Source organism: Euprymna scolopes, chromosome 5 (assembly GCF_053919585.1).
Source record: "Euprymna scolopes isolate OS-2025 chromosome 5, ASM5391958v1, whole genome shotgun sequence".
NCBI lineage: Eukaryota > Metazoa > Mollusca > Cephalopoda > Sepiida > Sepiolidae > Euprymna > Euprymna scolopes.
The window spans coordinates 146,638,521-146,652,571 of record NC_136486.1 but is presented as its reverse complement, the minus strand read 5'-3'; the positions used below and the strand labels follow the sequence as shown (position 1 = coordinate 146,652,571).

General features: G+C 31.4%; 1 protein-coding gene across 1 annotated transcript in view; it reads left to right on the top strand.

Moving 5' to 3' along the window:
• The first annotated feature begins 368 nt into the window (after positions 1-368).
• LOC145277008 (cleavage stimulation factor subunit 3-like) overlaps positions 369-14,051 on the top strand; it is a 220,897-nt gene continuing 207,214 nt past the window's right edge. The window contains exon 1 of the mRNA XM_080128604.1: positions 369-918. Within this exon, the coding sequence (XP_079984730.1) occupies positions 757-918 (162 nt within the window). The 5' untranslated portion in view covers positions 369-756. The remainder of the gene's footprint in view (positions 919-14,051) is intronic.

Below are 14,051 nucleotides of genomic sequence, written 5' to 3'. Positions count from 1 at the left end.
TCGTCTGCATACGAGGTTTGCTTTCCCGCCGTTTCCGTAACATAATTAAGTTTATTTCCGAGAAAATTTCAAGTTTTCTCCAGGAAAGAAAAAAAAGTGAATAAATACGTATAATTTCTTTGTTGTTTAACTAAAACAAGAATATAATATATCACTGTATTTCTTAAAAGCAAAAAAGATAACTTAAAAAATGTATAAAATGACAGGATTCAAGAATTTAAAAATTCAATTTGAAAAATATTTTATATGAATAAAAAATTTTAGTAAGAAAGTTTCTACTTTTTTTCTTTTCGTTATTTTGATGTGACGTCATAACGTTTAACTTCCGGTTATTGTTGAAAATTAGATTTACGCATGCGTAAAAAAACATTTCCGGTCGGCCATCTTGTCACTCAAAATCACGCTGTAAGTTATTTTCTCCTGTAGATCTCATTTTCTTTTCTTCTTTGTGACTCTGCATATTTTTTTTTACTGGTACTTCTTATGATGCATTTGCTAGTAAACTAAATTAGTAAGTAATTACATTTTTATAGTAGAATATTAGCTTTGTTCGTATTTTAAATATAGTAAACATATTTAATACATACTGAAGAGCTTCCTTGCTTTTTTTTTTTTTTAATAAAAAAATATTCTTATGTAACTTATAGTTTGAGAAATGAAGTTGTAAGTTTAGAGTTTTACTTGTTATATTTTAAATAGTAAGGAAAGATTTCCAGTAGTTGATGTGTAGATACAATATTTTTAAAGTTTGAGAACATGATGGCGACCACCATAATGAGTCCCCCTCCTTCCCTTCCGACAACAACGACCACGACGACGACATCCTCAACCACCACGGCTTCATGTCCGTCTCCAACGCCCGCCGTGGTCGCAGTAGTGCCAACAAATACACTACCTACGGCGGCATTAACACCAGAGGTAAGTAAAATGTTTATTTTTATAATGTTATCTGATATTAATGACAAACCAGAAAAATGCACGACTCGAAGTCTACAGTAAACGGGGTTCGGTCAGATTCAGTTCTTGATATTAAAGACTTCGTATTTTGGGTCGTTTACTCTTCTGGTTTGCGAAAATGTTCACTAATTTTTTTTTAATTTGGCTCTATTGCAGTTTAACATTCACAAGCAAGGTGTATTTTTATAATTTTAAGAAGAGCTGACGTGCAACATCAGCGTTAACAAACTATCTGCATGTTAAAATGCCCTTCTTAATAATCTTTTACAGCTTTAGGACCGTGCTGCTGCTGTGATAAGTTTATTTAGAAAGCTATTCTTAACATGGAGAGGGGCTTTGTTAATTATTCTGTTTTCTCACCTAAAAATTGAATAAATTTCAAATTGAAACAATCACCGGAAGGTATATTACGGATAAAGTTTACTATCAGGAACTGAATGTGACAGAACACCGTTTGCTGCTGACTTTCAGTCTTATGATTTATCTCATTATTAATGTGTTGGGGTAATCTGGAAGAAAGAGAGCCTGTTTCCTCCGTTTAACTATAGGTGGCGTTACTGTCTGTCCACCCAGTTATGGAAGCACAAAAATAAAATGTATATAATGGCACCCTTGAAATAAAAATGTTTTTGTTATATTTTAATTTTAAACATGTTTTTTTCTTTTTTTTTGCAAACATATTTGTTTTATTTTTTCCAATATATTTAGGTTTTTTTTTTTTTCTTTGATGCGCATATATATATATATATATATATATATATAATATACTCGCGGAAAAGGTAAAATAAGTGCAGAAAAATTAAGAAAAAAGCAAGGGGTCCATAAAAAGAAAAAACGGGGTTTGTATTACTGTCTGTACACATAGATTCGAAAAAGTTGTCAAAAAACAAATATATAACAAATGTTATCAAAGGCAAGATAAGTTACTTTTCTACCTAACTGGATATATTTTTTGTGTTTTTATTCAATGTAACATGTTTATTCAGCTCGAAAAACATACAGTGTTTACCGATGTATTGGAAAATTCAAAATGGCGCCCGACTGTCTTTTTAACACGGTAAGTTTGGCAAAAGATGTTATAAATAATAAACTAGACAAAATACTATTAAAAAACAACCGAATATATGTCAACTTATGTCACGGTAACATATATTGAGCGAATTTCTAACAGTATTTTGTCTAGTTTATGATTTATAATACCTTTTTCCAAACTTGCCCTCTCCCAGAGAGAGTCGGCCGCCATTTTGAATTTTCCAATACATCGGTAAACACTGTCAGCTTTTCGAGCTGAATAAACATGTTACATTAAATAAAAACACGAAAAATATGTCCACTTTGGTAGAAAAATAACTTATCTTACCTTTGATAACATTTATTTGTTATATATTTGTTTTTTGACAACTTTTTCGAATCTGTGTACAGTAATACAAACCCAAAAAACGTTGATTTTATTTTTATTATTATAAGAGCGTAAAAAATACTTGCGGAAAAACGGTTGTACCCATAAATATGTTTTAAAAGAAAAATATAGCAAAAACATTTAGTTTATGCTTGCAAAAAAAAACAAAAAAACGTACAAACAAAAAAAACGTAAATGTTTGAAAAAATAAACTTATATATGTTTGTTAAAAAAAAACAAAAAAAAACGTAAATATGTTAAAATAAAACTTAAATATGTTTGCAAAAAAAAAAAAAAAAAACATGTTTAAAATTAAAATATGATTAAAACATTTATTTTTATTTCAAGGGTGCTATTATATACATTTTGTGCTTCCGTAACTGGGTGGACAGTGACAGACAGTAACGCCACCTATAGTCAAACGGAGGAAACAGGCTCTTTCTTTCTTCCAGATTACCTGTGTTGGTTCCTTTAACTGGGTACAATGCAGGGTAAATTTTCAGATTAGGTCCACCTCCACAATTTTCTTTTAAATGGCGACTTTTAAAGGTTTTCGGCCATGCTGAATACATAAATCGCCTTGAACTTTTGCAGAAATAATTAGTTACTGAGACATAAAAAGTTGTATTATGCATTGTATTCTTTGGCGACCATCTTTGCTACGCGCGTAGATTTGTTTATGGAGCGTGCGCACGCACATAAAAACGATGCCCACCAAAGAATACAATGCATAATACAACTTTTTATATCTCTATAACTACTTATTTCTGCAAAATTTCAATGCGATTTCCGTATTCAGCATAGAAAACTTATAAAAGTCATCATTTAAAAGAAAATTGCGGAGGTGGACCTAATCTAAAAAAAATACCCAATGCAGCCACGATCGAATAAATGTTTATTAATACGACTTTTATTACGCTAATGTTCGTATTTAGTTATACCTCAGAGTTGTTAGGAACAAAAATAAAAATTGTCTCAGTCGTGAAGGATTTCTCATCCATTGACAGAACAGGAAATTGAAGTGTAGCATCTGGAGAACAGATGCTACAATTTCATCTTGGCATTCTGTTTGCAAAAGTTACCTAGGATGCAATGCAATGCACACGTCTGCATTTCCCGGCTTTGTTGTTTCAGGCAACATGTAATCAGCTGGTATCGAACAAAACTACATTCTTATCTCAAGTTCTCATTATTTAGCTACCTTCGATTGTAACCAAGTTAGGCCGGTCTATATTGAAAAAAATCCATAAGGCACTCTGAATTATAAAGTATCAAACATAGCCTAGATTGGACCAGTCGACATTTCTGGAAGGAGTGGTCGGTAATAAACTAATATTCCCTTTCTGAGGGGGTAATTTTTGAAGGATGGCCTCCTGAGATCGAACTTTACTGATCAAAATGTCTGCTTTGTTGTTTAAACCAATAACCAATAAATTTTAATTTCAATCCAGAAATTATGAATAAAATTGAAATTTTCAACATCTTACGGATATTTTAAGTATGATGACCCCACGAGAGTAACGGTGTGGTGACTAATAGTTCTAGCTAAAAGTAGTTATAAACAAGAATGACCCATGACCTCCATTTTTTTATGGCCTTGTAATTTACTCCAAATTTAAACTAATTCTTTATTTTGCAAATAAATCGTTCAAAGTGTGTCTGCTCTGATATGATGATGCCCTTCAGTCAGTCTAGACGGAGGTCATTTTTATTTTTGTCCTAATCCGGGGTATACATTGCTGCAAGCTGAATTTCGCTACATTAAAAACCGACCCTGTGTTTACCTCTGCGCTCACAGGAAACCAAGAAAATAAGTTATTTCTGGTAAATGACGTGTTCAAAGAGGTTAAAGTACGAATAAAATTAGTGTATTAGGCCGAGACAATTATATATATAACACTAAGAACGTTTGTTTAAAAATCAGTCATCACGTAGTAAGCCAAAATGTTTTAATACATTTTTCCTCACAGCCATACTAACGAAGGTACTAGTGCACTCACTGCATTTGTAGGTGTATCAGAATTGGCCATTAAAAATGCTGTATATGAACTTGAATAAATCAACTTAATATCTTTCCCTATGCTTATAACTACTTGAAAAATGTAATTCAAACTCTAATTTTTTTTCAATTAAAGGAGCAAAGGCCAAATTTAAAAAAAATAACAAGTTTAATAGCAAATTATGCATTATTTGTATTTTTTTTAATTCGGTTTTCTTTAAAAAGATTTAAAGAAAATCAACAAAATTTTACTTAGTTCGATTATAAAAAATATATATAAATTCCAAAAAATCACTTACCTATAAAAAAATGTTATTCAATGTGTACTTCCATTGTTCATTGTTAAGAATTTATCCATATTTATACTTATATTCCATGTCCTTTTTAAATAAAATACTTTTTTAAATAAGGATTCCAAAAAAAAACGCAAACTCAGATTTATTGACTGTTAAAATAAAAGGAGAGAAATCTTTTTTTTTTCTTTTTTCGCGATTATCTTACGGTGACTTATAAACACCATAATATCTTTTTATTGCGTGCTGTTAAAATTAGTTTTGGGCCTCCGTAGCTGAAAAAAAGCACACATTAACTTATAAGTTTTTTCCAAGTCGACCGATTTTTTTTTTTTAATTTTTTTTTTAATTCTCTTAATGAGATACTATTTTTTGATTATTATATCTTATTTCTACTTCGGGTGAATTTTTTTTTAAATATCTGAAAAAAGAAAACATTAAATGAAATAGAAAAAATTGCCGTCAGCATCCGGTATTTACTTGACAACATAAGCATAACATGAGCTTTCATTTAAAAAGAAAAAAAAATCAACGTGGTTTTTAAAAAAAAAATGGTTTTACACTGGACTTTACGGGTAAATTTCCAAAAAACACTTTATTTTTTATTTACTTTTTTTTTTTTTTTTAAATTAGAATATTTTATTTATTGATCTTTTATCTTCAATTTGTGATATATAAAACTTAGGTGAGTTTAAATTTTAATAGACATTTCAAAATGGGGGTGAATTAAAAAAAAAAAAAAATTGTCTAAAAATATTATATTCGGTTTATTGGAAAGAGCATAAAATTTCACATTGACCCTGAAAATATCGTAAAAATTGAACCAATAGAAAAATTGATAGATTTTTAAAGTTTAAAATTGAAAAAAAAGTTTCACTCGTAAAATTCAATTGATTTCATATGTAAAAAAAATGGCTGGTTGAACACGCACCGGCACTTTGTAAACACTGTTTTTTTTTTTTAAATAAAAAATATTTCTATTATTTTTTAAACAACTTTAATAGTTTATTTTGGAAGTATATTCCATACAGAAGATAAACAATCTACTTTAAAAAGAGAAATTATGAGTTTTTTTATATTTTATTCACAGTTTTCTGTTAGGGGTGTCAAAAATTCCCCCAAAATTCTGATACACCTACTAGTGCACGTATTGATCCGTGCTGAGATAATAAAGTTATTTAAAAAGCCATTCTTAACATGGGAGGGGAGGGTGTTTTGTACCTATTCTGTACTTTAACCTTACAATTGAATAAAAAAAAACAAAAAAACTTGGAAATACGATTAAAAAAATAGCGCGGATCAGTAAGTGCATTAGCACCCTAACGAATAGGGACGCATCCAGTAAAACTCCATTTTAAAATGACGCTTCTTGTAGCATATTTAAACATTTTCAAACGTGCTTTTTCTTTAGGTTACATGAATGTAAGTAGATGTTAAGTCGAAATCGTACCTCATTAAAAAAAAATATATCGCATCATCTTTACTCCTTTGAATTCGTAATTTACCGACTTTATATCAACCAATTAAAAGCTTTCAAAATCTTTAAAGCCGTAAACGACGTTTTCGGTATTCTCCTCATATCTCCTTTAAATTAAAATGCACTAAGACATCACGTTTTTCTCACGATTACTCAAATTGAAGCTTCGGGTTTGTATTACTAACACATAGATTCGCAAAAGTTGTCAAAAATAACAAATATATAACAAAGAAATGTTATCAAAGGCAAGATAAGTTACTTTTCCACCTAACTGGATAAGCGTTAGTGTTTTTATTTAATGTAGCATGTTTATTCAGCTCGAAAAAGTGTTTACTGATGTATTGGAAAATTTAAAATGGCGCCGATGAACACATAAGTTTGGGAAAATGAGTTAAAAATAAAAAAATATACAAAATACTGTTAAAAACCCATCAAATATGTCGGCCTGTGTCACGGTAACATATATTAAGCAAGTTTCTAACAGTATTTTGTATACTTTTTTTATTTTTGACTCATTTTCCCAAACACTTTTTGCCAAAATATTTGAGTCCATAATTAACCAAGCTCTAGTCCATCACCTTACAGATGCTAAACTTCTTACCGACCAACAATATGGATTTAGGCAAGCCAGTTCCACAGCAGACATTTTAACTGTAATCTCCAAGCGTATATACCATTCACTTGACAAAGCAGGGGAGGGTAGAGCGGTAGCTCTAGATATATCTAAGGCTTTTGACAGGGTATGGCACGAAGGTCTTCTAAGAAAAATCAGATCATACGGTATCACTGGAAGAATACTTAACATAATTAAATCCTTCTTAGATAAGAGAAAAATCCAGGTTGTCCTCGATGGCACGACATCTAAACAATGATATAAATGCGGGAGTGCCTCAGGGGTCTATCCTTGGACCTCTATTGTTCCTAATATTCATAAATTACCTCCCTGACAAAATTGTCTGTGAGATGGGTATATATGCTGATGAATCCACGCTCTATAACAGACACAACAGGAAAACAAATGAACACATATCTAAAGAAATGGCAGAAACACTAGAGAATGATCTCCAATCTGTACTGGAATGGGGACAAAAATGAATGGTCACATTCAATGCTGCCAAGACTAATCTTGTTTCCTTCAATAACTACAAGAAACCTTCTCTACCACCAATAGCAATGGCCAAAGACTCTTTATCTGAGAGTACTTCTTTTAAACTCCTCGGCCTAACATTCTCAGGAAACATGAGTTGGAACAATTATATTGAGAGCATTGCCAGGACCGCTGCGAAAAAGCTAGGTTCTTTCTACCATGCTAGAAAGCTACTGACCCCTGAAAGTGTCCTGTACCTCTATAAGGCCACCATTCGCCCATGTATGGAGTATTGTCATATTTTGGGCAGTGCATCTGGTACTAGTCTCTCACTCCTAGACAAGGTTCAAAAGAGAGTCACCAATCTAATAGGTCATGAACTATCATCCAAGCTTCAGCCTCTGTCCCATCAACGTAATGTAGCATCCCTCTGCCTGTTCTACAAGTACTTTAACAGTGTATGTTCCAACGAGCTGCAAGCACTTGTACTCCCTCTACGTAAATACCCCCGACAAGCAGTATAATTCCACCTCTTCACAGTAGAGATCTCTAGATGTAAGAGAGCCTTCTACTCCAGTAGTTTCTTCCCCAGAACCGCTAGACTTTGGAACTCCCTGTCAAGTTCCTGCTTCCCCAACTGTACTGACATGCAAAAGTTCAAGTGTAAGATAAACCGACATCTTGCTGCCCAACTCCCCACCTAGTATCCCTGTAGCCTGTGTCCCTAATAGTAGCCCCCTACATCAAAGTGACAATGTGCCTTGTTTGGGGTGAAAATGTAATTAAAAAAAAAAAAAAAACATGTTCAGCAGTGAGTTGGGCGCCGCCGCCATTTCAAATTTTCAAATACATCAGTAAACACTTTTTCGAGCTGAATAAAACATGTTACATTAAATAAAAACACTGGACAATTATCCAGTTAGGTAGAAAAGTAACTTATCTTTCCTTTGATAACATTTATTTGTTATATATTTGTTTTTTTGATAACTTTTTCGAATCTGTGTACAGTAATACAAACCCGAAGGTTCTTTTACAAAATTTAGACCAAACTATTTTTGTTTTTTTAATTGACCCTAAGTAAAAATGGTTCTATTTAAATTCTGTAAAATCACTGAATTGAATGAATCTTTATTTACCATTAATCAAAGGTCTATTTTAAATTAAGGTTATCTTCAAGTTTATTTACCCATTGCATACGATAGCATTAAAATAAAACAATTTCAAAATCGACAAAAAAAAAATAAAATCCACCAAAATGCATTACTTTGTGACAGTTTCAGATTTCAATTATAGGATAAAAAGTAATTTCTGGCTTTAACCTTTTAGCAAATCGAAATTTAAATTTTTAGGAGCGATTTACATCCAATTGGCATAGTTTGTCCTAAAAAATTCCAATTCTACGTTTTTAACATTTCAACAATTTGAAAAATATCCGCAAAGAATGAATTAAAAAAAAAAATTTAATTAAGATTTTAGGGCTTGTTTTACAATCTAGAGATACGAAAAAGGTGACAATAACAAAAATGTTATCAAAGGGAAAGTTTTTAGTGGTTTTACTTACTTTAAAACATTGATTCGATTCAAAAAACAAGAAAAATGGCCAAAATTGACACCTAAATATTTAAAGTTTTCATAATGACTTAAAAATAAAAAATTTATACAAATTACTGTTAGAAACCCACTCAATATGTCACGGTAAACCCAGATTTTATAATGGGGATAACTTTTCTATATGAATTTAATGTAGAATGGAAAAATGGGGATATTTTTTCTGTGCAATTTAGTTTTGTTTTAAATGAAAAATGAGGTGGGGGGTGTAAATAAACATTTGGAGGGGGTGAATTAGCAACCCTGTGCAAAAAATCAACCATAAATGGTAGGCATTTTTAGATTTTGGAAAGAGGATAAGCTGAAATAATGGAAAATGCTTGTTTGGTTAAATAAAATGCATAGACTTAAAACAAAACCTTGAAAAATGTACAAATTTATGCAATTTATTTTTTAGTTTTAAATATAAATGTGGGAGGGAGAAATCCTAAAAAAAAAAATTGACTGTGATAGAAAATGCTTGTTTGAAGTAAAAATGACAATAACACTTGGGTGCTAATGCAGAGAGTGATCCGCGCTATTTTTTAAATCATATTTCCACGTTTAATTAAAGTTTTGTTTTTTTATTCAATTGTAAGATTAAAGTACAGAATAGCTACAAAACACCTTCCCCTCCCCATGTTAAGAATGTCTTTTTAAATAACGTTATTTCAGCACGGATCAGTACCAACACTTTTATAGATTAAAAGCGCTTAAAACATTTGGTACTTTTGCAGTTTATGGATCATGCTTATTTAGAAAGCCCTTAACATGGCTAGAAAGGAGATTTGTTAACTATTCTGTACTTTCACAGGGCTCTACATTGCAAGTGATTTTTCAAAGTGGCGACTAGAAATAATGAAACGTTTATCTTTTGGCGACATATTTCTTTCACTGACAATCTTATTACAGAGTGAAAAATATCTTTTCAACTTTTTTTTTTTTTAATAAAACAAAGCTAAATTATTTAAACAAAAGTTTAATATAACAATATACTTTTTTTTTTTTTTTAACGATGGCTGTTTAAAAAACTGAAGAAATTGTAATGTTTATACCTTCAAGTATCAACATAAAATTTGTTGTGTATTTAGAATTATACTTATTAAAAAAAAACTCAGAAAAATCTTTTATGATGTACATACTCATCACAGAATGAAGATGTCATATTCTAAAAATCATGGGTTTGGCTAGTAACTTTCTATTTGGCTAGTTAACAAAAATATTTAGCTGTCAAAGGTCAACTAAGGATAAATTTGTCCATAGAGCCCTGTTTCACATAGCAATTTAATAAACACCAGTGGGGAGGGAGGGAAGGAGCGTGCCCAGTCATAAAATACACCCAAATCTATTTAAATTCAAGCAGATTTTGTATTTATTATTACAGAGCCAATTCTCTATTAAATATCATATTGTACCTAATATATAATACTGATTTGAAAAAAATAAATAAAAATAAAATAATGACTTGGGTGTCATTGGGTAGAATCAAAATATTTGGCGCTCTAGCCGCTTTCCTTACTGTTTGAGCTATCGACAGAATAGAAAGATTTAAAATTAAATGACTTCCAGCTATAAATGAATTTGCGCAAAAGTAATAGAAATATGGCGGAAATTTGAAATGAACATTTTGCATTTCAATTTGCTGACATATTTCTGTATGTGTTATTCATCTATCCAAACAAAGATTGTACTCGTTATAAACCATCCTTGGTATATGATTACTATTTCTTGTTAATTTTAGTGTTATGTGACTAGTAGTATATTGACTAAATATTTTCACACAGACATACATACATCTGTTTTATTTATATAGAAAAGATGCTGTAAAATTTGGATTTAACTTTAAAATTCTATCTAAAATATAGTATGGTCCATAGATTGCAAAAGTACCAAACATTTAAAAAACATAAAAACACTTAAAACATTTTTAAATACAATAAAATAATGTAAAAAATTTTCATATAGGTACAGCTTTAGTTTCAAGTTCTAAGGTTTCTTTTTTTTTATATGAAGTAATGGTATACTTCCATTACTAGGAGAAAATAAAGGAGAAAAAAAAACAAGGAGAAATTCATTAGTAAAATGTTAGTTTATCAGGGGTTCAGGAAATACAGTTACAAGTTGAGGTTCTTTGAGTCTTTTCCTGATGAAAATGCAGGTCCAGGCTGGGATTCATCATCAGTATTAATTTTCATTGGTTGTTATGGAAGGGAAGTTCATATCATTCAGCTCATCTATTATATAAATCTCACCTGTATGTTTAAATGTATGTATGTTTGTATGTCTGCCTAAAACTTGACAGAGGTGACGGATTTTCACAAGATCGGTATCGTTTTGAAGCTTGACCCGTCAGATGACAAATATCGAAAAATTGGCTAAAAACACTAATTCCTTCACCCTCAACTAGGTACTTTTCTACAAGGAAAGGGTCGCTTTTTTTTTTTTTTTTAACGCCTATATTTTCGAACGTCATCCCTTCTTTTCGATTGACTAACCTCAATTTAAACCTTCGCCACTTCGCAAGTCAAATGTCATTTTTTTTTTTTTTTTTTTTTTTTTTTTTTTTTTTTTTTCCTCCATGTTCTTTTCCTCCTTTGCGGTACAGGTTCGAGCTTGTCTGCCTACTACCACTTTTTTTTTTTTTTTTTTTTTTTTTTGCTTAACACACACCTCCAAACACCCGGGTAATGCTAGTGCAGATCCGGACTGATATTATCAGAATCGGTTTTCAGAATTATGTGATGCTAGCAGTCAGATAAAGGCGCATACAGTTTTGCCGTTTAGGGTAAAAATTGATGCCCTAGAATATGTTTATCTCAAATTGAAGACATCTTGCCAAATACTAGTGCATATATTTTGACTTCCTAATCTCCTAATCAGTTGCTCAATCCGTTCACAATTTTTTTTTTTTTTTTTTTTTGTGTCTGAAATACTTTTAACAAATTTAATGTACTGATACGATTGTAAACTAGCCAAGCATCACATATTATGGATCTCGATTTAATGTATTTTGCTATGAGAAAGAGAAGTATCTCTGTTCCTTTTATTGCTAGTGAAAGCTGTTAACAAATCTCCATTTGGTTATCCTTTCAATATTACCACAGTTGTTTTAGTATGCAGCCTCTGTTGTACTTTCTATGTACATTTAACTATTTTGTTGCTTTCAAGTTTAGTTCGTTTGCCACCAATACCATCCTAGTTCTTTAACCATGTGTCTGTCACTTCCACGCAAAAAAAATACTAGTCTTTGAAGAAATGCATAAGCATTCCATCATAACTCTAATCCTAGAGATGACCGAAGTAGCAGTGGTTAACAAATAGCATGATTTTATAATGTGGAATACTATAAAGAAAAAAAAAGGAACCTTTGGCGTCTGAAAGAGTAAATCTGCAATTGGTTTGCTTGGAATGGGCATGTGGATAAGTTTTTGTTAACACCAAATTTTTTGATTTCTATATGTACTAGTAGAATTAGGGTTCAGATAGCATTTTGCAGTAAAATGTTGTGATTGACAAGATAGTTTAGTTTAATGAAATCAAGATATAACTATGGATTGAAATTCCATCTTTATAAGACTCAATGTTTTATAAAAATAGTGAATTTCTGCACATGATCACTCAAATGTTAAAAGAAACAACAAAAGGAGAACCCTTCTTATGAATGGTGACCCTTTGATAGTCTACTAACAGAAGTGACTCATTAGAAAAATGAAGAAATGACCGTTATGATCAAATCCGCCCCCCCCCCCCAATTTTCTATCTATATAAGAGCCAGGTACGTCCAAGGATGGAGTACTCTTGCCACATCTGGGCAGGAGCTGCTAGAAAGGACTTATCCTGCCTTGATAGAGTTCAAAATAGACTTTGTAGTCTCGTAGGAGATGTCCTTTTCTCTTCCCTGCAACCTCTATCTCAAAAGGAGAAATGTGAGTTTGTCTCTGCTTTATCGTTATTTTCATGGCAAGTGCTCGACTGAGCTTTAATCTATGGTCCCTCCTCGCCAAACTTTCCCAAGAAACGCTCATCTTGTTGAAAACACCATCAATAATCCCCCCCCCTTTATCTGTGCCTTAACCTAAACATAGATTCCATGAACAAAGCTTCTTTCTTAGAACTGCACACCTGTGGAACTGTCTTCCATTTTCCTGCTTTCCAGCAGACTACGATCTGTTTTAAAGTCCAATGTACACAAGTTCTTGATGAGCCGTTCCACTTTAGTTATCAGATTTACCGAATTTCCATTACTAACGAGTACTATATTGTCCAATTGACTACTATACACTCTTAACCCTTATCCTTAAGTGGTCTCTGAGCCTTAATAAGTGGTGATTCCTATGTATATAAAAAAAAGATTCCAATACAGAAAAGTGCTGTGTTATAATTAGTTTTTGATTCACTATTACGTGGGGGTGGGGCACTCGCCTCCTCACTGTATGCACTTTGGTTATGCTTTTAAAATTTATATATATATATATATATATATATATATATAAATATATATAAATTTGTATTCTTGTTTGTATTTTGTATGTTTGTTCACAATTTGATTAATCTATATAATTAGAAAACTCAAATGACCTTGTAACAGGTGTTGTAACCCAACATCCGGTTTACGACTTCCGGTTGCGCATGCATACATGAACACAAATCGCTGGACCGGTTTTGTTGGAACAAACAGACGTCCTTAGAAAAGTGAATATCTTAAATTTATTGAATAAATACTCCAAGATATGGGAAGCAAATGCAAAACGTGATTACAAATAATACGTATAATCATCAACTTGTTTCATATAATCACTAAATAATCAACGCGACAATAAAACATACTGTTTTACTGGGTACGTTTTCAGTGTCCTAATTTTTGTTTTTCGTGTTTAAATTATCCAGATGAACAATTGTTAATACTTTCTTTTTATTTTTAATTTATTTTTTTTTTTTACATCGTTCATTTCCGTATTACGTTATTTTAATGCAATTTTCTTACAAATAAATCTACTTTAACCCATTGACAATCATAAGAGCATTTTACAACGGTGATTTACCCACCGCCTTCATTTTTTAAAAAAATTTATTCTTCATTTTTTAATACACCTTTCTTATAAAAAAACATTCATACATTTTCTTCTACACTACCAACATAAATAACCTTGAAAATGTTTATTTTTTAATTGCGTTACAAAGAAATAATCAACGCGACAATAAAACGTATTGTTTTACTGTGTACATTTTCATCGCCACAATTTTTTTTTTGC